Source organism: Rosa chinensis, chromosome 4 (assembly GCF_002994745.2).
Source record: "Rosa chinensis cultivar Old Blush chromosome 4, RchiOBHm-V2, whole genome shotgun sequence".
Taxonomy (NCBI): domain Eukaryota; kingdom Viridiplantae; phylum Streptophyta; class Magnoliopsida; order Rosales; family Rosaceae; genus Rosa; species Rosa chinensis.
The window spans coordinates 19,542,774-19,565,177 of NC_037091.1; the positions used below are offsets into that span (position 1 = coordinate 19,542,774).

General features: G+C 44.9%; 1 protein-coding gene across 1 annotated transcript; it reads left to right on the top strand.

Annotated features, from left to right (window-relative positions):
* Positions 1–16,114: 16,114 nt before the first annotated feature.
* Positions 16,115–18,047, top strand: LOC112198566 (G-type lectin S-receptor-like serine/threonine-protein kinase SD2-5). The gene is made up of 2 exons (XM_024339722.2): positions 16,115–16,522; positions 16,639–18,047. The coding sequence occupies exons 1-2, from the start codon at positions 16,489–16,491 to the stop codon at positions 17,865–17,867; spliced, it is 1,263 nt and encodes a 420-aa protein (XP_024195490.1). The 5' UTR covers positions 16,115–16,488; the 3' UTR covers positions 17,868–18,047.
* The last annotated feature ends 4,357 nt before the right edge of the window (positions 18,048–22,404 follow it).

Consider the following 22,404-nt stretch of genomic DNA (forward strand, 5'->3'; position numbering starts at 1 on the left):
TTGCCGAGTTCATACCCCTGGAAGATGCCACATCCTCGGACGAGACCGTCTCAGAACCCCACACCATACCCACATGGACTCTCCACATGGATGGATCCTCCAACAGTAAACTCAGCGGTGCGTGTGTGGTCCTGACTGACCCGGAGGGGAATGCATACGAGTACGCGCTACGATTCAAGTTCAAGGCCTCTAATAATGCAGCTGAGTACCAAGTACTGATCGTCGGCATTCAACTGGCCAAAGAATTAGGTGTCACAAGGCTGACAATCTTCAGTGATTCCCACTTGTCGTCAACCAAGTCGGCGGCGATTTCCACGCCAAGGAACCGCACCCACTACCAAGCTCTCACCAAGACTTTACTCTAACGATGTCTCCTTAACCATACAATCACCCTGATTCCCCGGGCACAGAACAGCAAGGCGGACGCCGTCGTAAAATTGGCGACATCGCCCCCAGAAACAAACTTGGGAAGCCTCAAAGTGGAAACCTTAGACAAGCCAAGCATCGATCAGCCATTCTCAGAGATATTCCTGACTGAAAGCGAGCGTCCCCCCTCGTGGATGGACCCATTCGTGGACTACATCTCCAAGGGCATCGAGCCCCAGGACAAGATTATCGCTACCAGGCTCCGCAGACGAGCCACGCTATACACGATATGGGAGGGCAAACTATACAGGAAAGGCAGGTCTTTCCCCCTGCTAAAGTGCATCTCGCACAAGGAGGGACAACGGGTTTTACTATCACTGCACAGCGGGGTCTGCGGCAACCATGATGGAGGGAGGAATCTGGCATTCAAAGCTTTGCGTACAGGGTATTACTGGCCCACCATTATACAAGACGCAAAGCGCATCTCTAGCGCCTAACTCAAATGCCACCAATTCGCCAACTCCCCCCTTGCTCCATCTGTACCACTATCAATCATCATCGCCCCTTAGGCATACTGCCAGTGGGGCCTCGACTTTATTGGCATGTTTCCAACGGCCCCAGGGCAACTCAAGTTTGCCATCGTCACCATAGACTACAACACCAAATGGGTCGAGGCCGAGGCCTTGGCCACAATCACAGTTGCAAAGGTCATTAACTTCTTGTGGAAGAACATATACTTCCGCTTCGGAATCCCCGAGACCATCATCACTGACAATGGTGCCCAGTTCGACAACGATACTCTCCGGGAATTTGTCGGCCAGCACGGCATGCAGATCCGATATGCCTCCCCCGCTCACCCCCAGACAAACGGCCAGGTCGAAGCTATCAACAAGAAAATCAAGTAGAACTTGAAAAAGAGGCTCGACGATGCCAAGGGCTTGTGGGCCGAAAAACTGCCCAAGGTGCTCTGGGCGATACGAACAATCCCGACTGAAACAAATGGCGAGTCGGTCTTCTGCTTATCCTTCGGCACCGAGGCCGTGATCCCTGTCGAGCAGGAGGTGCGCAGCGAGAGAGTGGCATGCTTCTACCCACTCACCAACTCAGACCTCTTGGAAGAGCGCTGCGAGCGCGTCCACCTCAGAAATATCAACAACAAATAGCGTGTCGCTCGCTACTACAACGCCAGGGTCCTACCTCGCCACCTTTCCGTTGGGGACTGGGTAATGAAGGAAAAAATGCCAACCCCAATAGGGCTTAAAGCAACCTGGGAAGGACCATACGAAATTGTCGAGGCCGTCGAACTTGCCACCTTCTACCTAAGGGGCACAGACGGCATCACCCTCCCTCACCCATGGAACACCCAGCATCTCCGATACCACCCCAAGTAGGGCAAGGGTCCCAAGCTCTCCTCTACAGCACTACTGCAACCTCCCACGCTCGTAAGCGCTTATCTTATTTTCCTTCTCCTCGTGTATTTATTAGCTACTTTCACGCAGTAATCTATGATATGATAACCTATATCTCGAATGCTCTCGCAATGCACTCATCACCTGTCAACCTATGATTGGTCATGCTTACTTACTATAATCGCCACATGCCTTCCGATGGCCACCTTAACACTAGGCAAGGGCATGCTGTATAGCAATCCCAACTCATTGCCTATGTGATACGCCAATGAATAAATGTAAACGTGATATCGCCCACGGCCGGTCTCGCTGACACAGCAAGATGCTATCCCTCGCGAACCCTTGTGTTGCCAGGCGCGATACAATGAATGTATGAATGTTAATGCAATCTTGCCCACAGCTGGTCTCCCTGACAGAGCAAGATGCTATCCCTCACGAGCCCTTGTGTTGCCAGGCGCGATGCAATGACCGAATAAATGTTACCCGATGCTCCAATGCCTCAGTGAATAAATGTTACGCTATACTCCAACGCCTCAGTGAATAAATGTTACGCGATACTCCAACGCCTCTGAATGAATGTTACGCAATACTTCAACTTCTCAGTCAATCAATGTTACGTGATACTCCAACGTCCTACGTGATACTCCAACGTCTCGGTGAATAAATGTTACGCGATACTTTAACATCCTACGCGATACTCCCACGTCTCAATGAATGCATGTAACGCGATACTCCATCGAATGAATCTTATGCGATACTCCAACATCTCAATCAATGCACGATTCTTATGCGATACACCAATGAATGTTTCCGCGATACGCCAATAAATGAATGTCAAAACGGCTATATAATTCAATATCGCTAAAGGCATGGTTGTGCTGATATAGCACTATACGTGCTATCACTCGCCAACCCTTGCATTGTCAATGTGATCAATGCGAAATGCTCTAACACGATCAATGAATGAATGAATGTCACGCGATATGCCAATGTACAAATGAATGTTACGCGATACGCCATTGAATGTCTAAATGGCTATATAATTCAATATCGCTAAAGGCATGGTTGTGCTGATATAGCACGATACGTGCTATCACTCGCCAACCCTTGCGCTGCCGATGCGATCAATGCGAAATGATCCAACGAGATCAATGCGAGATGCCTTAATAAGATCAATGCGAAATACTTAAACGCGATACGCCAACAAACGAGTGAATATTAAACGCGATATCGCCCACGGCCGGTCTCGCTGACTGAATGTTGCCAGGGGCGATACAATGAACGACTGAATGTCAACACGATATGCCAACGACTCTGATTCTTACACGATACGTCGATGAATGAATGCACATTAAACAATACCGCCCACGGCCGGCCTCGTTGACACAGCAAGATGCTGCCCCTTGCGAGCCCCTGTGGTGTCGGGTGCGATCCGATGCACAAATATGATACGTCAAGTTAATGTTACCTGATACGCCAATCTACACGAATGAACATAAATCTCAACGCGATATCACCCACGGCCGGTTTCGCTGATGCAGTGTAACGCTGTCTCTCACGAACCATTGTGATGCCAATAGCGGTCTACAACTAATGCAGCATAATCTCGCCCTCGCCTCCAATACTGATTATGCTACCCGGGTTAGCGCCTTCGTTTGCTCCACCGCAAGCATATGCGATACCCAATGCAAAGATCAGATCAAAGCGATAGCATACTGAATAACGATACATGCTCCAAAAAAAAGAAGACAAATTCATTACAAAGGGCTTTGCGGCCAATAGTGATACATCAATTGCCACTTCGTACGAGTGCGATACAAAGAAAAAAAACAATTAATATAAATGCGAGACAAGCAACTGTCTCCGCATGTCCTCCCGAGTCTGATAAGAGCTGGCTCCGATCAAGTTTGATTCTCTGGAATTTGAGGAGCTCCAAAAAAAGAACACTGAGTTGGAGGATTGATAGCCTGGATGGGCAATGGCAGGGAAGCCTGGAGGCAATTGCGCAGCACCACTCTCCGCCGTATCACCACCCAATCTCCATCGTTGTAGCCCGCAACCCCCTCCAGTGATCTTGGTCCTTGGGTTTCTCACTCGGATGGCTTTTCAGTTTCGCAGGAGCACAGATTGCTCAATCCCCATGCGGGTGATGAAGCCGAGTCCTTGTGAGATTAGGCTATAAAGCCCATAACCCAAGATGAGATTAAGCTATAAAGCCCATAAATCTGGAAAGGCATATTGCCTTGAAGGAAGGAAAGATTTCAGAAGCAAGAGCACAATGAAAAACAAAGAAAACGCCATGTTGAAAATATGATCAACAGACCTCCTTACCCTTGCCTATTTATAGAGAAATCCCACCACCACCAACCAACCCCGGTCGACCAAACGACGAGTCGCCTTAATGACCTATATTTAATGACAAAGCAACCAATCGACAAAGCAATAAATATATTCAACGCACGGGGGAATATCGCTCAACAACATCAATTCCCCATACACTCCACATGTCCCGATACCAAATGGGCATCTCAAAAGTCAGACCACTCGGTCAATTGTGCCACCACAATTCAAAATATTTACAACAGAGAAAAGGAAAACCTATCGCTATCACGGAACGACACGATACAAAATTAAGTCTCGCCCTTGGCGCTACGTGTCTGTTCTGCCTGATCTCGCTCCTACACCATGTCTCGCCCCTCAACATTATCGTCTCGCACCTCAACTTAACCATCGACCCTTTGCTCGCCAGTAGCATCACCCGCCTCGCGATCGCCAGCTTGACCCGGTGTAGGCTCTGATACAGCCGAGTCCCGGATCACAATCCCCGGACCTTGACCACCACTTGCCATGCTGGTTTGCGATCTCGCGGCCTTCTTGGCCTGCATGTCTAACACCATCTTCTCCTGGTCAATCCAGTTGGCAGCGATACCATCCTGAATCGAGTGCAAGGCCCCATCCGAGAAGGCTTTGTTCATCCTCTCTCGAAAATGATCTGTCCGGAGATAGAGATCCACAGCCTTATCTGCACCATCCCGCCTAGCCTTGGCGAGCTTGTCCCGGTGCGTCTCGACAGCAGTGCGTAGGCGGAGACAATCTTCAGCGAAGTTACTTGCTCGTGCCCGCTCCTCAGCTAACTCCTTCCTCAGCCGCTCCATCTCCGCCTCCCTCTCGCCTGCCTCCAGCTCCACATCCCGTAAACGGTCCACCTCCCTCTGTAGATTCCCAACCTGCTCCTCCATCTCCACCACACGGCCTGGATAGGGAGCCAAACTCTCCAAGGCCGCAGCTCGAAGCTCCAACTCAGCATCTCATTCTCGGACCTGCCTTTCCAAGTCTCTTAGACGCTCCTCAGCCTTGATCACCGGAGCCCTAACCTGCTCCACCAACCTTAGGCCATCCTCTGCCCGCTGCAGCTTCCCAGTTAACTCGAGGTTCGCCTCCCTCAGCGGAGCGACGGCATCCTCAGCCCCTTGACGACGGGCCCCTCTATGGCTAGCGCGTGTTCCAGCTCCATCCTCCTCGTGATCCCATCATCGATGGCTCTCCGAAGATCCTCATGCTCCACCAGACCCTGGTCTACCGTATTCTGAAGCTCGTGCACCTGATTCCTCTTAGCCTCCAGCTCCCCTTAAAGTCGCGCTATCTCTCGATCAAAATGAGCCACCAACTCGGCCGAAGCATGATAATTCAAGTTCACAGCCTGCATTATACCATTGTCAATATCTTTACACGAACAAAACAAAAGTGTAAGCTCATAGCGAGACATACCCTCATCAACCTCTCCTGAACCTCACAATACCCGAGATGCGGATCCTCGGCATTCACACGGATGCTATCGCGATAACAGTTCCGCAGGTCAGCCACCATGTGAACGATGGCGCCATCAGTGATCCCAATCTCGCCAAGGGTACGCTCGAGACCCCCGGCAACCTCATCAAGAAAACCTCACGAACCCCCTCCCGCTGATCTCGAGCACGACACATTGTCCACCCGAGATCTCTTACTGCCACGGGTGTCAACAGAGACACTAACTGGGGGACTCCCGAGACGAAGTTGAGACGCCGTCCTTTTCCTCGACCCAACCCCATCCGTACGAGCACAGGTGTCTGATACTCGACCTCTTCCCAGCTCGCTGTCTTGGGCTCCCATCTCGGCAACTTGGGCAGCTTCGGCTATACCCTCTCCAAACTCGGGCTGTACTTCGGGCATCTCGACCATCAGCCCTGTCTGGCCAAAGGCCTGGCTCGTCACCTCCGCCTCCCCACTATCCTCAGTAATGACTTCCCGCGAGACAGGATCACTGCTCTCGCCAAAAATGGTCTCCAGCTGTTCCAAGACAACATCTTGCACCAGGCGAACTCGAGCACTAGTATCGCTCTGACGCTGCTCCACCTCCTCTAGCAACTCCTCCACAGAGATCTCCACCTCCACCGTAGGCTCCGAGGCCCGGGCCCCATCTCCAAGAAGCTCCCCTCCCACCGAAACCTGGGGGGATTGCCTCCCTGTTTCCCGAGTCTCGGGGGACTGGCGCTTACCAGCACACACTTAGGGAGGCTCACTCACCTCGCCTACCTGCATGGGCTGATCCTGATCACCCCGAGCGGCTCCCGAGCAACGGGAACTTCATCCCCCTCGGCCCCAGCCTCTTCGACCCGCTGATTGAGATACTCCAAGACAGCATCGGGGAACCTCAGATACATGTCGTCGGGCAACGCCATACTCACCCGATGATCGGGGAGGTCTACATCAATTTGCCTTGCCGTCTGCGATACTCGCAGCAACCCTTCGATAATGATATCAGGATCAATATCGGCATATGGAGCATCACTCTTACTCAGGATCTCAATTGGCATATAGGCTGCGCAGCAAACAAACAATATCAGTGGAGATACCCCACAACCCATACAACAAAAAAGAGTAGAGACAATCCCTCACCCGGAGCCCTCCCCAACCCAAATCTCTCATAGATTGGTAGCCTACACAACCGATAGAAACCCCTCGCCCCCCTCGGAAATGCACCTATCACCCTCGCCACACGCTTCTGCTCCAGCCTGGTCAACTTCACATCCTGCCTCACTACGATGCACAAAAAGACTATTAGCATACACCAAAGACAAGAAAACCCACCAAAAACACATTCATGATACTCACAGATGGGTTGGAACCGGCACGGAGCCCAATGGGCCATTTCCAGATTCTGCCACCGACCACCCACTAGGCATAGCCGTCCCCGCCAACGCAAATAGACGTTCAATGGCAAGTCCTCAATAATGGTGCGGCCGCGCGCCCTAAAATTTATGCACCCGCTATCGCCTCCTTTGGTTGAATACGCCAATTTGAACAGGGAATTGAACTCGCCGATACTTGGACACAATAGCAATACACCCATTATCTGCCTCAACGCATTGGGCGATAGCTGCCCTACCACTATATTCAAGCAGGACAGCAGATACTGAAATTCCTCAGGCAACGGAAACATCAACCCACACCAGAGCTGATACTCATAAAAGCCCACCCACCGTAACGGGGGGGTGACTAAAGACTTCACCATCCCTCAACGAACGCAACAGGACGCTTTCCGAAATCGCCTAAGTGGCCCTCAGTCCGGCTATTTGCTCTTCCGTCATACTAGGGCCAAGTTGATCAATGGGTGTCTCACCAAGGAGCAATCGCCCACGAGGCGTGCGTAGGATCTCCAATGCCTCTTACTCCGCGTCGGGCACATCGGGCACCACAGGTAGCTCAACCCTAGCCTCGCCTCCTCGAGAGGAACCCTCGCCACTCCCTCGGGACCTCCCCGTGAGGGACCCCACTACCACCTCCTCGGGAATCACCCTCGCCAGCCCCCCTGGGGCCTCCTCCACCCGTGACTACGAGAGGCGCCCTCCCCCTCTCCACGAGAAACACCGACACCACCACGAAGGATCCTCTCGCCCACCGCGAAAGCAATTCTCACGAGCCATACTCCGAGTGATGCAGAACCTCAATCACGTCCCCTTTCGATATCGCCTTCCTCATAACTCCCCCGCAAAAATTAAAACCCTGACCCCTATCCAGAGCAACCAAATGAGACTCAGTTCCACCGAACGCTCAAAACCCTCAAAATCTCACCGGACCTAACACAACCCAAAACCCGCCAGCAGTTGACTTTACTAAAACACGACCCCCCACAAGATACACGCACACCAATACCCTCGGATAAACCAAGAAGGTCAAGAGACAGCGTACCTGTTCACTCCTCCGGTCGAAACATAGAAAAGGCGACGGCTACTCCACGACTAGACAAAAGCTCTCCACACAACTACAACTACAATTTCACCCAATCTCTCTCAAGCTCCAATACGAACGAAGAAACAGTAACCATCTCCAGCTCTCTCCTCTGTCCTTATATAAGGACCTCGAGAACGCCGAGACTGTTGGACGTGCAAGGACAGCAACCCCAGATCTCATCACGTGTCCAACATCCCTGAACATTACAGAGGTCATGCGCCGTCGCCTCGGCTACTCTCCACTCGGCCATTATTACACGTTACGGCTCCCAGTACACCGGTCTTCCCGCACACAAAAGCAAATCAGCTCACCACACGTGTCACCAGAACATCGCCTATGCACTAAAGGACGCATGCAACTCCACCACCAATTCGCGATAGCGACACCACGTTGAATGCCAACAGATTTCAATCACCCCAACCAAGACTCCTCTTAAGTGGGGACTTGGGGGACTGGGGGGTCATGGTTGTACTGAAGCCACGTGGCATAAACTCGCCTTGATCTTCCGATACTTTTACCAGCGACAAACTCCCCACCCAAGAGAACTCTTGACCGGGGACTTGGAGGACTTGTGGGTACACACATACCTTATAGGCACAAGTATCGAAAGCACAAGACTCGTATCGCCTATACACCAGCGAGATAAGCTCCCAAAGTGAGGGGTTCTGATACCCTTCAGACGATATCGGAACCCCAAGCGTCCCACACCGAAAGAAATGCGACCAAGCTCCCACAAACCTACTATATTAAGGACATCTCCAACAACCCTAAGAGGTAACTGTTTACTATCACTTTCCATTATCATTATCTAACTAGATACTGACTTAGGCATCGGAGCGTTGAAGGTCGGCACACCCGGTCTTCCCTCTGACCTTTGTCTGTTTTGCAGATAATTACGACCGATAGCGATAGTAACAGACCAATACAATCCGTGTTCAGCTGGGCTTGAGTGCTCTCGAGACCACTAAAACATGTTTAATATATCTCAGCACTCTATGCACTGCCTCAAGGTGAGGCTGCCTCAGTGTGCCCATGTATTGACTCAAGATGTGAACAGGGTACACAAGATCCGACCTTGTGATAGTGAGATAGATGAGCCTCCCTACTAGCCTTCGGTACTGTGCTGGATCCTTCAATAAGCTTCCATATCCTTGTGTAAGAACCAAGTTCTGTTCAAGTGGGAACGGTGAAGGCTTGGCCCCCAAGAATCCAGTATCTTCAAGAATTTCTAGAGCGTATTTTCTTTGACACAAGGCAATCCCTTGTTTAGATCTTGCTACCTCTATTCCAAGAAAGTACCGAATCTGCCCCATGTCCTTGAGTTTAAATTGCTTCAAAAGAAACTCTTTTGTCTCTATGATGGCTTTCAAACTGCTTCCTGCCAAAATAACATCATCCACATAAACTAACCAGGCTGTGAAGTGACCTTGTGTGCTTCGGATGAAGAGAGAATAATCTAACCAAGACTGCTGAAAACCAGCAGACTTAAGGGCTGTAGAGAGCTTCAAAAACCATTGTCTTGAAGCTTGCTTCAAGCCATATAAGGACTTGTGAAGTTTACAGACACGAGACTCGCTCTTTTGTCCGAAACCAGTGGGAGTTGCATGTAGACATCTTCATAGAGATCACCATTCAGGAAAGCTTTGTTGACATCTAATTAATGTAGATGTCAACCTCGTAGAGCTACAAGGTTTAAAAGAACGCGGACTGTAGTTAACTTAGCAACTGGTGCGAGTGTTTCTCTGTAATCAACACCCTCAACTTGACTAAACCCTTTAGCAACAAGTCGTGCCTTATATCTCTCAACCGTGCCATTAGGATTGTACTTTATTTTGTACACCCATTTACACCCAATGGGTTTCTTGTGCGCAAGGAGAGGTACCAAACTCCACGTTCGATTTTCCATAAGGGCTTTAATCTCATTCTGCATGGCCTCTGGCCATTTTGGCTCTTGAACAGCCTGTGAAAAAGAATTAGGTTCTCGCTGCATAGTAAGCTTGACAGTGAAGGCTTTGTGAGTAGGGGAAAACTTATCATAAGCAAGGACATTAGAGAGAGAATGAATGGTACCTGAGGAAGGAATCTCGACCTCGTTCGAAGAAGAAGACTGGACAGTACGTGAGGGAAGAGCCACCTCAATATGAAAGTCCTGCAACTTGGTTGAAGGCTTGGTGGGATGAGAAGATCGTCGTGGAGGTGGTGGTGAGGAATGTAAATGTGGGGCTTGTGTATTGTCTGGTGGTAGAGATATGGACGTGTTTTGGGGAATAGGATTTGGTGATGTATCAATGACATGATCTTGGGTAGAAGATGTGGTCGAGTGACTCCAGTCAGTGGAAGATGAGGAGTTATGATGAGGATTAGGTGAGAGATTTGGGGTGATAATATCAAAATCAAACTGTGGTGATTGACTTAAAGAAGGAAAGACCCCAGAGTGTGATGGAGAGAGATTTGAGGGATTATTATGGATAGGATTTGAAGGAGAAAATCGTGGAGGACTGTTTTGAAAAGGAAAGTCATCTTCAAAGAAAATCACATCTCTTGATACAAGAGTTTTCTTACTCACCAAGTTGTAAACTTTGTACCCCTTTTGCCCATGTGGGTATCCAATGAATATACACTCAGTGGACCTAGGATCAAATTTGGTAGGACGAAGAGGATGGGTTGACACAAAACACCGACATCCAAAAACTCGTAAATGTGAATAGGTTGGCTCTTTGTGAAAAAGATTTTCAAAGGGTGATTTGCCTTGAAGAAGTGGTGTTGGCGTTCTGTTAATTAAATAGGTAGCAGTAAGTATAGCTTCCCCCCCCCCCCCCCAAAAAAAAGCTTCCGTAAATTTGCTTGAAAAAGCAGCGCTCGAGCCATATTCAGCAAGTGTCTATGTTTATGCTCAACAATGCCATTTTGTTGTGGCGTGTTGATGCAACTGGTTTGATGTAAAATGCCCTTGGATGAGTAAAATTTTGTGAGTTTAAACCCTATTGTCACTCCTAATGACCTTGACTCTTTTCCCAAATTGATTTTCGGCTAAGTGAACAAAGTTTACAAGGAGAGTGCGTGTTTTCTGACTTGTGTTTCATTAGATAAACCTATGTGCTTCTTGAGTGATCATCAACAATGCACCAGAAAATATTGGGACATGATAGCCACCCCAGATATCAACATGTATGAGATCAAAACAAGATTCACTCAATGTAACACTTAATGGAAAAGGTTGTCTGGTCAGTTTGGCCAAAGGACAGACAGAACAGGTACTTGCATTGCAAGTTTTATTTGCAAGAAAAGGAAACAATGGAAATACTTTGCTGGAGGGGTGCACTAGTCTTTGGTGCCATAAGTTTTGAGGTTTGGTGCACACCACGTTGCATGTTCCTTTCTGTGGTAGATTGAGGCAGTAAAGTCCTTCACTCTCAGTTCCCATCCCAATCGTAGGTCCTGTATGAAACAAACTTGTCTAAGAAAAAGGGTGATATAAAAAGAATCGAATGCAAGTTTACTGATAGTTATGAGATTTAGGTAAAACAATGGAACACAAAGAACATTATGGAGGATGAAATGTTGAGAAAAAACAACGGTCCCAATGTGAGTAACATCAGCTGATTTTCCAGCAGGTAGTTTTACAACACGATTATGAACAGGCTTGAGTGATGTAAGAAAATGAGGATGGCAAAGGATATGATCGCTAGCAGCACTATCTAGTATCTAGGTTGGTTCATTACCAGCTTGAGAAACACTGAAACTTTTACCTGAAAGCTCCTCATAATTAGGAACGTTACCAACAAGATTGACTGCGGATGTGTTAGGCTTGTTCAAGGCTCCTAGCAGCTGATTATACTCGTCTTGGTTGCTAGCAACAGTCTTAAATTTGCTTAGAAGGCAAATTTGCTTAGAAAGCCTAAACCAGTCTTAAATTTTCTTAGAAGGCCAAGCATTTGATTACACTCCTCTTGTGAAAAGGGAAAAGTCATCATCCCTTCTTTGTTGTCATTGGAAGAGGCTGCATGGTTGGCCCTTACTCGCTGCCCTCCTTCCATTGCATTTTTCCTCCTACGACAATATTCGTAGGTATGCCCTTTACCATTACAATAGGTGCATTTGAGATGTGCCCTGCAATTTTTCGTGCTATGGTTTGCCATGTTGCACTTCTCACATTCCATCTCTCCTTCTGTTGAATTAGTAGCTCGATGAAATTTCTTCACAGAGAAGGCGGACGCTTCAGGTGGTGCAGTTGTCATCCCATTAGAGACCTCTGCCTGTTTCTCATGGCGCAAGGCCATGGCATAAGCCTTGTTTACATTTGGAAGTGGATCCATTCTAATTACATTACTTCGAATAGTTGCATAGCCATCACCAAGTCCCATCAGAAACTTCATAGTCTTCTGTGTTTCTAAATAGATTTTGACTTCAACAGCTGCTTCACATTGGCACGGAGGAAAAGTGCAAAGGGCATCCTTTTCATCCCAAAGACTTTTAAGATTTGTGAAAAATGCTGTAACTGAACTCGCACCTTGTTCGCAGTCATGAATAGCATTCTCTATGTGAAATAGTTGAACTGTGTTTGTGTGAGAAAACTGCTCCTGAAGTTCTGTCCACATACCTCTCGCTTCTTTACAGTGAATGACACTGCTCGAGATTTCCTTTGACATTGCTCCAAGTAGCCAAGTCTTGACAAGGGTATTGCATCGATCCCATTGTTGCTGCCCATTAGGATTGTGTGTTGGTCTCTTGAGAGTCCCATCGATGAAACCTTTCTTGTTCTTGATAGTTAGGGCCATGCTCATAGACTGGACCCATGTGGTGTAATTATCTTCCATCAGTGGTTGTGACACAAGAACTGCGCCAGGTTGATCTGAATGATGGAGAAAGAGGGGGTGATTTGGGCTCTCCCATGGTTCGGGGTTTCTCTGTGAAGCAGAGGTTGAATCCTTGTTTCGCTCTATCTTCAAAACGTCGTCTCCTACCATTGAGGGATTGGTTTTGGTTTTCTTGTTTTCAGATTATGCCTAAGAGTCAGTGCTCTGATACCATAAAGAAAACGATGTGATGAAGAAAGTTTTAATTCTTGATTCTCTTCAGTACAGTTGCCTACACCTTATACATACCATGCTAATACTCGATCCACAATTCTAGGGATCATTATGGTAATACAACTCAAACTCTCAATCCAGGATATCAGAATAGCTGCAATCCTAATCTTGGATATTACAATTACTCCATTTCTAATTACACGGGATTCTTTCCCTCAATAGGAAGGGTACCTATGCTTCCAGAGCAAGAAAGCCATTTGGGGTTAACCAACCCCAAACCACATCACACATTTTTCCTTGCTACTAAGAAAGACCAACAGAAAAGCTGGGACAGTTAACTCCAACATTTTTGTTTCTCCACTAATTTTGAGGTACATCTTTCTCTTAATTCTCTCTGTTGTCTTTTAGAAACTAAGCGGGATAGCTGTTTGATGAAACGCCACAAAAGAAATATTTGAGGAATTTCACAAGCCTGGTTCAATTTCAGTCAAAGAAATTGTGCAAGGCTGAAGCTAAGAATCTGATTTGATAGCAAGAGAATAACTGGGAAAGATAAACAGCTATGGACAAGTTTTAGACTGACATGGAAACAGAGAAGCTAGCCCATTTTATATAAATTAAGATTCTCTTTATTCTGAATGGTATCGTTAAACCATCAATTTTGGTTAGAACTGATTACTGCAATAGCTTTATATACAGCTTGGATTTGGTTATAACTTATATAATAGTTCAGATAATGCCCAGGTGTGCTACTTTTGCTATTTCATATTATAAAGCTTATTGACTTTTTCTACATAGAGTCCTGTAATCAAGTTAATGGAAAAACCAGTCAATGCCTATTTGATCATACACCATCTTTTCAAATGGTTTTTGCTGTTTTGATTGGACCAAAACAATTTGTTTTGTTATATAGCTAGTGTACAGCCGTTTTCAACTTTACAAGATACTTTGTCATTTCATCAATTGGCTGCTGAATAATGTTATGTGCAGTTGGAGATGTCAACTAAAGAATTTTGATTACTAGTTACTGGCATATCAAATGGAAAGTAGTTTTGCATATTGCTCTATGAATTAAAATTAAAAGAGAATATTGGCCAAGTGGAGTTGACAATACTATATGCATATGCCAAATTCCTGTGAAATGTTGAAGCTGGTTTTTGTAAGCAACTTATTGATGTTGAGTAGCTGAACACGCGCATGTTCCTCTTTCTAGATTTGACTCCTCTCACTTTTCTGTACATGATGAACTGCTGGTTAGAATCTACATGTAATAGATGTGTGGTCTGAAGATTGCCTGAAGTGCAGGTTTCTCTATGATTTATCTCAAAATGCAGCTTACTTGATTGCTGGTGCTGTTATTTAAAACCAATGACATAACCCTTTTACATGTTGGGGAAGGGTGATGCAAAAGGAAAAAGTACCCAGCAAAATGCATGCAGACTGTATAACATGCTTACTGAAAATGTTTTCCATTTGAACTGAGAAATATTCAGTTGCTTGCAATTGCAACATAATGCCATGCAGACTTCTTTTGAGTCTATAGTTTCTATATTGTATATAGTACGACCACATCTGAGCTTCTGAGTAATGCAAATCTCTGCATGCAACAGCTCAATTTGGCTGTCTAACAGTTTGTGGGCAACGAAATCCCATTTAATCTTTAGTTTTCAGCCAAACTTCTGTTATAGTACTCCTTAAGCAGCTACACGGTTGATTTAAAGTTGTGGTTTCCGTACCTTGGTATTGCTGGTGTCATGGTGTTTTCTATGCAAGCCATGATTCACCACTTAGAATTGTGACAGATCATTTTTCACTCTTGGCAATTGTTTATGTTGTCCCTCATTGCATGTTTTAGTCACTGCACAGTTGAGATAGCCTTAAGAAATCTAGCTTTCAGCAACTATTTGGGACCTTCTGACTTTCATTAAATCAAAATCATCAAGATGATGCTAGTCTGTCTTGATGTTTTAGGCAGGCCGTTCTTGGAACCATAGAAACCAGTGGGGAGTTGCATTTGTTGTGACACACAAAATCGGTGTGCAGATAGATAGATGACATAATTTTTTGTAAGATTGAATGGTTCAATTAATTCCAAAGTATATTTTGTGGAGTTGAATTGGCCTTCAAGCTTTTGTAAGGGTAAGTTTGTCCCATAGATAGAGCTTGAATAATACAAAAGGTTTTTCAAGAGTTTACAGCTGCTAGCATCAAGTTCCTAGTTCAGACAGGTAAGGTCATCATCAGATTTCCTTCTCAATAAGGTTACTTTAAAGTTTAAATACAGTATCAACCCAAATGATGAGACTTTAGGACGAGCAAAGTACACTTATGATGACAAGTAGTCTCAGGACTTTCATTGCATATTCTGTTAGGATCCGTTTCTCTTATGGGCTAGACTCTTGCATGTTTTATGGGTCATTATTGTGTTGTGGGCTTATTAGACTCTATGACCATGTTAAATAGCTACTGAGATGTACTCATATACTGCAAGTCCATCATTGAAGAATATTGAAGTTTTCATTTGCTTAGTTTCTCTTTGTTTTTCTCTTCTCTTTTGCAACGATGTCGTTTTACGGCTATGATGTGGGGGATCGTAACAAATTCCTATATTAAAGCATTTATATTTTATAAGAGAAGGAAAAAAAAACAGAATTTTCGAGACTTTGAGTCTACGGTAGAGGTTCTGGAAGACCTTGCTGATTAATAATCAGAAAACGCGTCAGTTGACGAAGTCAAACTAGGATAAAAACAAATTAAGGAATTCCTGATATTTTGAAGGATGGTTGTTGGAAATTTAATCTATTTTGTCTTTATGCTCTAACTTATAATATAAATTGAAGAATAGACAGTGGGGACCGGAGCAAAGGAAAGCATAAAAACAAAGAAATTTAAAGCATACTTTTTCAGTCGTACCCTGAAAATGGGGAAATAAATATGCTGAAAGATTCCTACAATAATGCGAATCCTATCAGCTAGCTGGCAAAAGCTGCCGTTACAAAAAGATGAGGATGAATTCTACTTTTGACTCCTAGCGGACAAAAGGAAGGCGTCCGTACGTGTATGCTTGAATTACAGGCGGCCGCTCTTGGTGGAATCAACGAAACCGAAAAAAAAAACATTACTTTCCGGTGGCCAAATAAACGTGTAGAAACGCTCTTCCATCTACCATAACTTTCCTCATTCCTTGCTTTTCATCAAGCCTTGTGTTTCATGACTTTCCTCGTGCCTTGTTTTTCATCTTTTTTAATAACGTGTGGTCAAATTAACATGAGCCTCATGCCTGGTTTTTCATCTTTCTTAAACAGACATAGTCTATGTCTTGTGTTATGTAATCTAAATCTAAACTCTGCTACTCTTTGTATATCTGCAAGTTTGTTGAATGCTATTTATACTCGTTATCTATCTCCTCAGTAATGTCGAGTGGAGTTGTGACTGTTGTAGCATTAGGTGTGCTGTCTTTTTCTCTTTCTGGCCTTTCAATATATAGTTACTTGTTGATTAATCGTACGTTATTTAAAAGATATAGAAGAGCTAATGGTTCATTGTTCTGTTACATCTTGCAGTAGTTGTCTGTGTGATGATTGCTATCATAGTTGTATACAGGAGATATATTCGGGAACGTAGCAGCTCTGATGATCCAGTCTCTCATGATCCAATCTTTTCGACACCCACAATGGACAATTTTCTAATTGATATAGAAAGAGAGAAGCCCATCAGGTTTACTTCTCAACAACTTCAGATTGCAACTGATAACTTCACCAACTTGCTGGGTTCAGGAGGGTTTGGTACAGTTTATAAAGGAAAATTTAGTAATGGAACCCTTGTGGCAGTGAAGGTCCTAAATGGTACCTCGGACAAGGGAATTGAAGAACAATTCATGGCGGAAGTTAGAACCCTTGGCAGGATTCATCATATCAACTTGGTTGGTCTTTATGGTTTCTGCTTTGAGAGACACCTCAGAGCAATTGTTTATGAGTATATGTCAAATGGTTCGCTTGATAAGTTGCTTTTCCATGGAAACAAGATTTTAGGATTCGAAAAGCTTCATGAAATTGCGGTTGGGACAGCTAAAGGGATTGCTTACTTGCACGAAGAATGCCAGCAGCGAATAGTCCACTACGATATAAAACCTGAAAATATTCTTTTGGATGAGAACTTTTTTCCTAAAGTAGCTGATTTTGGTTTGGCCAAGCTGTTCAACAGAGATAAGACTCATATATCAATGACAGGGTGGAGGGGAACTCCTGGTTATGCTGCACCAGAAGTTTGGCTGCAGTGTCCTATAACCCACAAGTGTGATGTGTACAGCTTTGGAATGCTATTATTTGAGATCATAGGCAGAAGAAGGAACGTAGACGACAATCTTCCGGAGAGTCGAGACTGGTTTCCAAGGTGGGGATGGAAGAAGTTTGAAGCCGGAGAACTAGGAGAGCTAATGCTAGTTTGTGGCATAGAGGAGAAACATAGAGAGGCAGCGGAGAGAATGTTAAAGGTAGCTATCTGCTGTGTTCAGTATAGGCCCGAGTTGAGGCCTTTAATGAGTGCTGTGGTGAAAATGTTGGAAGGAGGAACTGAGATTCCTAGACCTTCAACTAACCCAGTTCAGCACTCGTTGTCAGGCACTCCTGTCATGGCATCGTATAGCACTAGTGTCTTCGACACGGATTCCTCTCATACCACAAGTGGTGTTGGCACTAGTGTCACGGATTCCTCTCATACAACAAGTGGTGTTGGCACTAGTGTCTTCGACATGGATTCCTCTCATACAACAATAGGTGTTGAAGGATGTTGATTTTAGTGTGTTTTGTCAAACTAGGATTAGTTTTATAGTTGTAATAGGAAAGAATGTTCTAGATTCCTAGTTCTGTTTAGAATAAGATTCCTTGTGCTAAAAGATTATGTATTTGTACTCTCTATATATAGGGGTTCCTGTTATCAATGAATAGACACAACAGTTCTCTGTACAATCTCACTTGAATCTTATATCCTAAAACACGTTATTAGCACGAGCCTTAAACCTGAATCAGAAGCCGAAATTTCTTCACTTTTCTCTTCTTACCGTGATACCTTAGAACCCTACCCTAGGAATACCTCGAGCGCACCCCAGTGCCGCGCCACCATCTCCTGCGTGCCACCACCTCCTGTGATCTTACACGCCTGCATCAACACACTCATGTATCAAGTTTTCAAGCTCCAAAACCTGCAACTAAGTTTTAAATAAAAGTTCCTGCTTTCTGTATTTTAATTTTATTTTCTTTTTTACGGGGACATCCAAAATCCTTTCTTCTTCTTCCCACCTTTCTTGTAATGCATAAAAGCGGAACCGTGAGGAGTTCATGCTAGACTACGAACTAAGAGCGTTCCTAAACTACGAACTAAGAGCGTTCATTCGTAGGATGTACCAATTTCATGGTCATAGGTGGCCGGATGAAGCGGTGGTGAAGCCGCAAATGTTCGAGGCCGGAGAAGGAAAATTCTGGAATTTTGGGGTACTTTCCCGAAATGGAAAGTAAGCTTGTCATTTATAGAACACGATTTCAGCATAATTACAAATTGCCATGCACTTGAAACCCTTATAACTTCTTCGTTATAACTCCAATTTTAACGTGCCACATGTCCACGGACTCAGTTTAACATCCTCTACAACTTTCATGAAGGAAATTTCTTAAAATTGAACCAAATAAAAAGTCAACTTTTAATTCCAGTGAATGATCTAAATGAAGGTAAAAGTAAATATTTTAATCGCTTACCGTCCGAATGACCAGTAAACGAAGTAATTAAATTAAGGTACAGGACGTAACAACCTCCCCACCTTATAAAAATTTCGTCCCCGAAATTTCATACTGTCGAGGTAGTGGTGGGGCACACACCAATCCGAAGTACAACATTCTCAAAGAAGATAGCACATCGATTATACGAAAGTGGTGATCATAGTGCACAGAAAATATGTGCAAGTCTACTCAAAACATGCAGAACTTAGCTTTAAAACTGATCCAAGAGTTGGCCAATTAGAAAAGAAATTCAACACTTGGAATGAACGGTCTGCAAGCTGACACCTAGCCAATCACTTTAATCTGATCGATTCCCACAATGTTCCTACTGAATTCACCATCTTCCCATCATTACTGAAAGTCTTATCGACTGAAGAAGAAAATAGTCAAAGCCTTATGTACGAAGCAATTTGTAAATGGTTAGAATATGTGAGCAGAAACACATTGTAGAATTTCGAGAATAAAGGCTCAAGGTTAAATCGAAGTTTTTCACTTGAACGCATAACACCCTGAATACCGCATAACGGGAAATCTAATGCGGCTGAAATAGCCTCACAATTTAACCTTGCAAAATGTAGTTGTCATTATAGGATAAGCAGGGATCGTTCAGTCGGGGAATTGTAGGGTACACCTACACAAAAAGGTCAATTAACAAATAAAAGAATAAAATAGGGGTTTCGAAAATTAGTTCCTAATTTACTTAAAGTAAAAACAAAACAAATAAAACCATCTACAATGATCGACTTCCCTAACCTAGACCAATACCACTCGAAAATTACTACGTGCATGTAAAAATAGAAAATTCATTTCATCATGCTACAAAAACGTGCCCATCTTAAATGCCTAGATAAGAGTCCAAATGACAAGCTGTCATGGTCTAATCCATTTATCTAATTCATTCTAATGTGGGTTTGGATTAGAAAAGTCCTTACCAAGCCCAATACTACCAATTTTCAAAAACACTTAGCGTAATTCTCTTAACTAGTAGTATTATCTAACCCTTGAATCAACTCACACGTGCAAATTAACCATTACACATCGAATTTAACACATAATTTTCAGAATCGTTTAACCATTGAAACATGGTTTTTGTTGAAGGATGTCGACACAATGAGTGCCTCTTCAAACTAGGGTTTAGTCATTGAGTTGTAATAGGAGAAGGTTCTAAGTTCTCTAGTTATGTTCAGATTCTATTACCTTTAATGTACTATGTAATTCCCTATTTAAAGGGCTCTATTATCAATGGAAAGACACAATTCTCTCTGCAATTCCATTTTACTTAAACACGTTACCAGCACGAGTTCTAACCCTAGCCAAAAAAGAAAAAAGAAAAAAAAACCCTAATCTGCCTCAAGCTCCCCTGCAACCTCTTGCCGAGCCTGCAGCCCTCCCCTGCAGCCTCCTGCCGCATCTTCCAGCCTCCTGCCGAAAGCTCCCCTGCAGCTTCCTGCTGCAAGACCTGCAACACTTGCCGCAAAGCCCTGTAGCCCTGCAATCCGCGCCCCTGCGCTCTTGCCATCCCACCAGCGACGCGGCCCTGCACTCCTGCTAGCCAACGCTGCCCCTGCCACGCGTCTACTGCCCAGCAGCCCTCCGCCCTACAGTTTCCTACTGCACAGCCTGCGCACTAGCCCTCCAACCTATAGCAGCCCACGCTGCAGCCTGCACGTACACTTGCAGCCCACGCTGCCACTGCCCCCCTCGCTGCAACCTATAGCCCGTGCAAGCCCTAACCTAGCCTCCCCACTGCAACCTGCACACCATCCCTGCTACTGCTGCTGCCTGCATCCCTGCTTGCTATTGCTGCCCCTTCCTGCTACTGACACTTGTTACTGCTACCCCAAAACACGCCTGCTCCAACACGCGTGTGTCTTCAAGCCAAGAACAATCACGTAAGTTTTTGTAATTAAAGTTGCTGCTTTCTTGTATTTTAATTTCCTTTTATTTTCTGCAGAATGTTGGAATATATATTGCCAAATGGTTTTGAGTATTTAACAAAGCGGAATTGTGGGGATTCACGCGTAACGAACTAAGAGTGTTCGTATGAACAAAAAGTGTTCATAATTAAACAAACTAAGAGCGTTCGTATGAACTAAGAGTGTTCATAATGCTTGGACTAAGAGCATCCGTAAGCATCAAATTGTGACCATATTAAAACATTATTATCTGGTCTAATCCAAAAGAGATTCTTGGAAATTGATTTCTTGGTAGCATAACTCAGAAATCTTATTATTTTAGTTTTCATGGAAGTTTAGCTCCGAAACTAATATATCTTCTCTTCTTATTTTCAGGATGTCGAATGAACCAAGGCTCGACTTTCCTATGCTTGACTCAACAGGTTCGGATTACCACAGTCGGGTAACCGATGTTGAGAACCACCTCACTTCAAAGGGAATATTGCCCATAATTCAGGAGCCTAATCCGAATCTTGTGTTCGTACGAACACCTACAAAGCATGCTCAAACAGTTATCTTGATGTGACGTCATATGGACAAAGCACTCAGATTGGAGTATATTGTGACGTCCCGAACCCGAATTTACCAGTTTACAAGTCTTTCGATGGGTAAACGACATTTACATTTACTTTTTGGCTCTGTTTCGACATTTTAGGGGGCCCTAAAAGTTGACTTTTTGTTCGGGTCAAAATTTGAGAAAATTTCCTTCATGAAAGTTGTAGTGGATGTTAAACCGAGCGCGTGCATATGTGGTACGTAAAAATCGGAGCTCATATGCGAAAGTTATAGGCGAAAATGTGAAAGTTACTGTTCACAGTAAGTATATATTTGAAATTTTTACTGTTGGGCCAGGTAACTTTCTTTTCTCCTTCTCTCTCCTCCCGCACGCTCTCTCTTTCTCCTCTGTGCATTTTCTCTCTCTCCTCTGCAACTCCGGTTGCTTTCTCTTTCCGACCACCAAAAAGCGTCAAATCGGTGGCTACGGACTTGTCTTGACCTCCTCTTGGCCCCTACGGTGGTGGCTCACGGCGGCTTGGCCGGAAAACGACGTATCGGGTCCTTGAAGTTTACTGTAGCAGGTGACCGTTGACCCGAATTCCGGCCACCTCCGGCGACAAAGACAGGCTTTTTAGAAGCGTCTTGAGGCGTACTTGAAGCTCCCCAAATATCTTGAAGCGATTTGCAGCGTGGAGGAAGAAAGCATAATTAGAAAATTTTACTCTACTTCGGTTTGCTTAATTGTTCGGCCACTTAGAGATATGGTGGTTGACCGGCGGCGCGTGGGCCAGGCACAGCTGCCTGTGGTGGCGCGTGAGGGCGCGTCCGGCCGATCCTGGGCGACGTGCCGAGCTACTGCTCGACGTAGGAAACCGGTAGCGTGGTCGCCTAAATAGTACTGTGAGTGGACATTTGTTTTTAAATTAATTCCGCATGCAGTATTATTATTATTTTCTTCCAAATGAGATTTAATTATGTTTTGAATATTTGAGCGTTGATTTATCGAGATTTATTTATGAATTACGAGATTAGTATTGAAATTCCTTCCCGAGGGCTTTTAATAGATTTTTGAGATAGTCATTCATGAGTTATTGAGTTGAGGAAT

What these genes read in the sequence shown, in the direction of transcription:
- LOC112198566 (XM_024339722.2), top strand. Translation starts at nt 16,489, where the DNA reads ATGTCGAGTGGAGTTGTGACTGTTGTAGCATTAG. An exon ending in TGTGACTGTTGTAGCATTAG is followed by an intron (nt 16,523 to 16,638) that starts GTGTGCTGTCTT and finishes TACATCTTGCAG; the next exon opens with TAGTTGTCTGTGTGATGATT.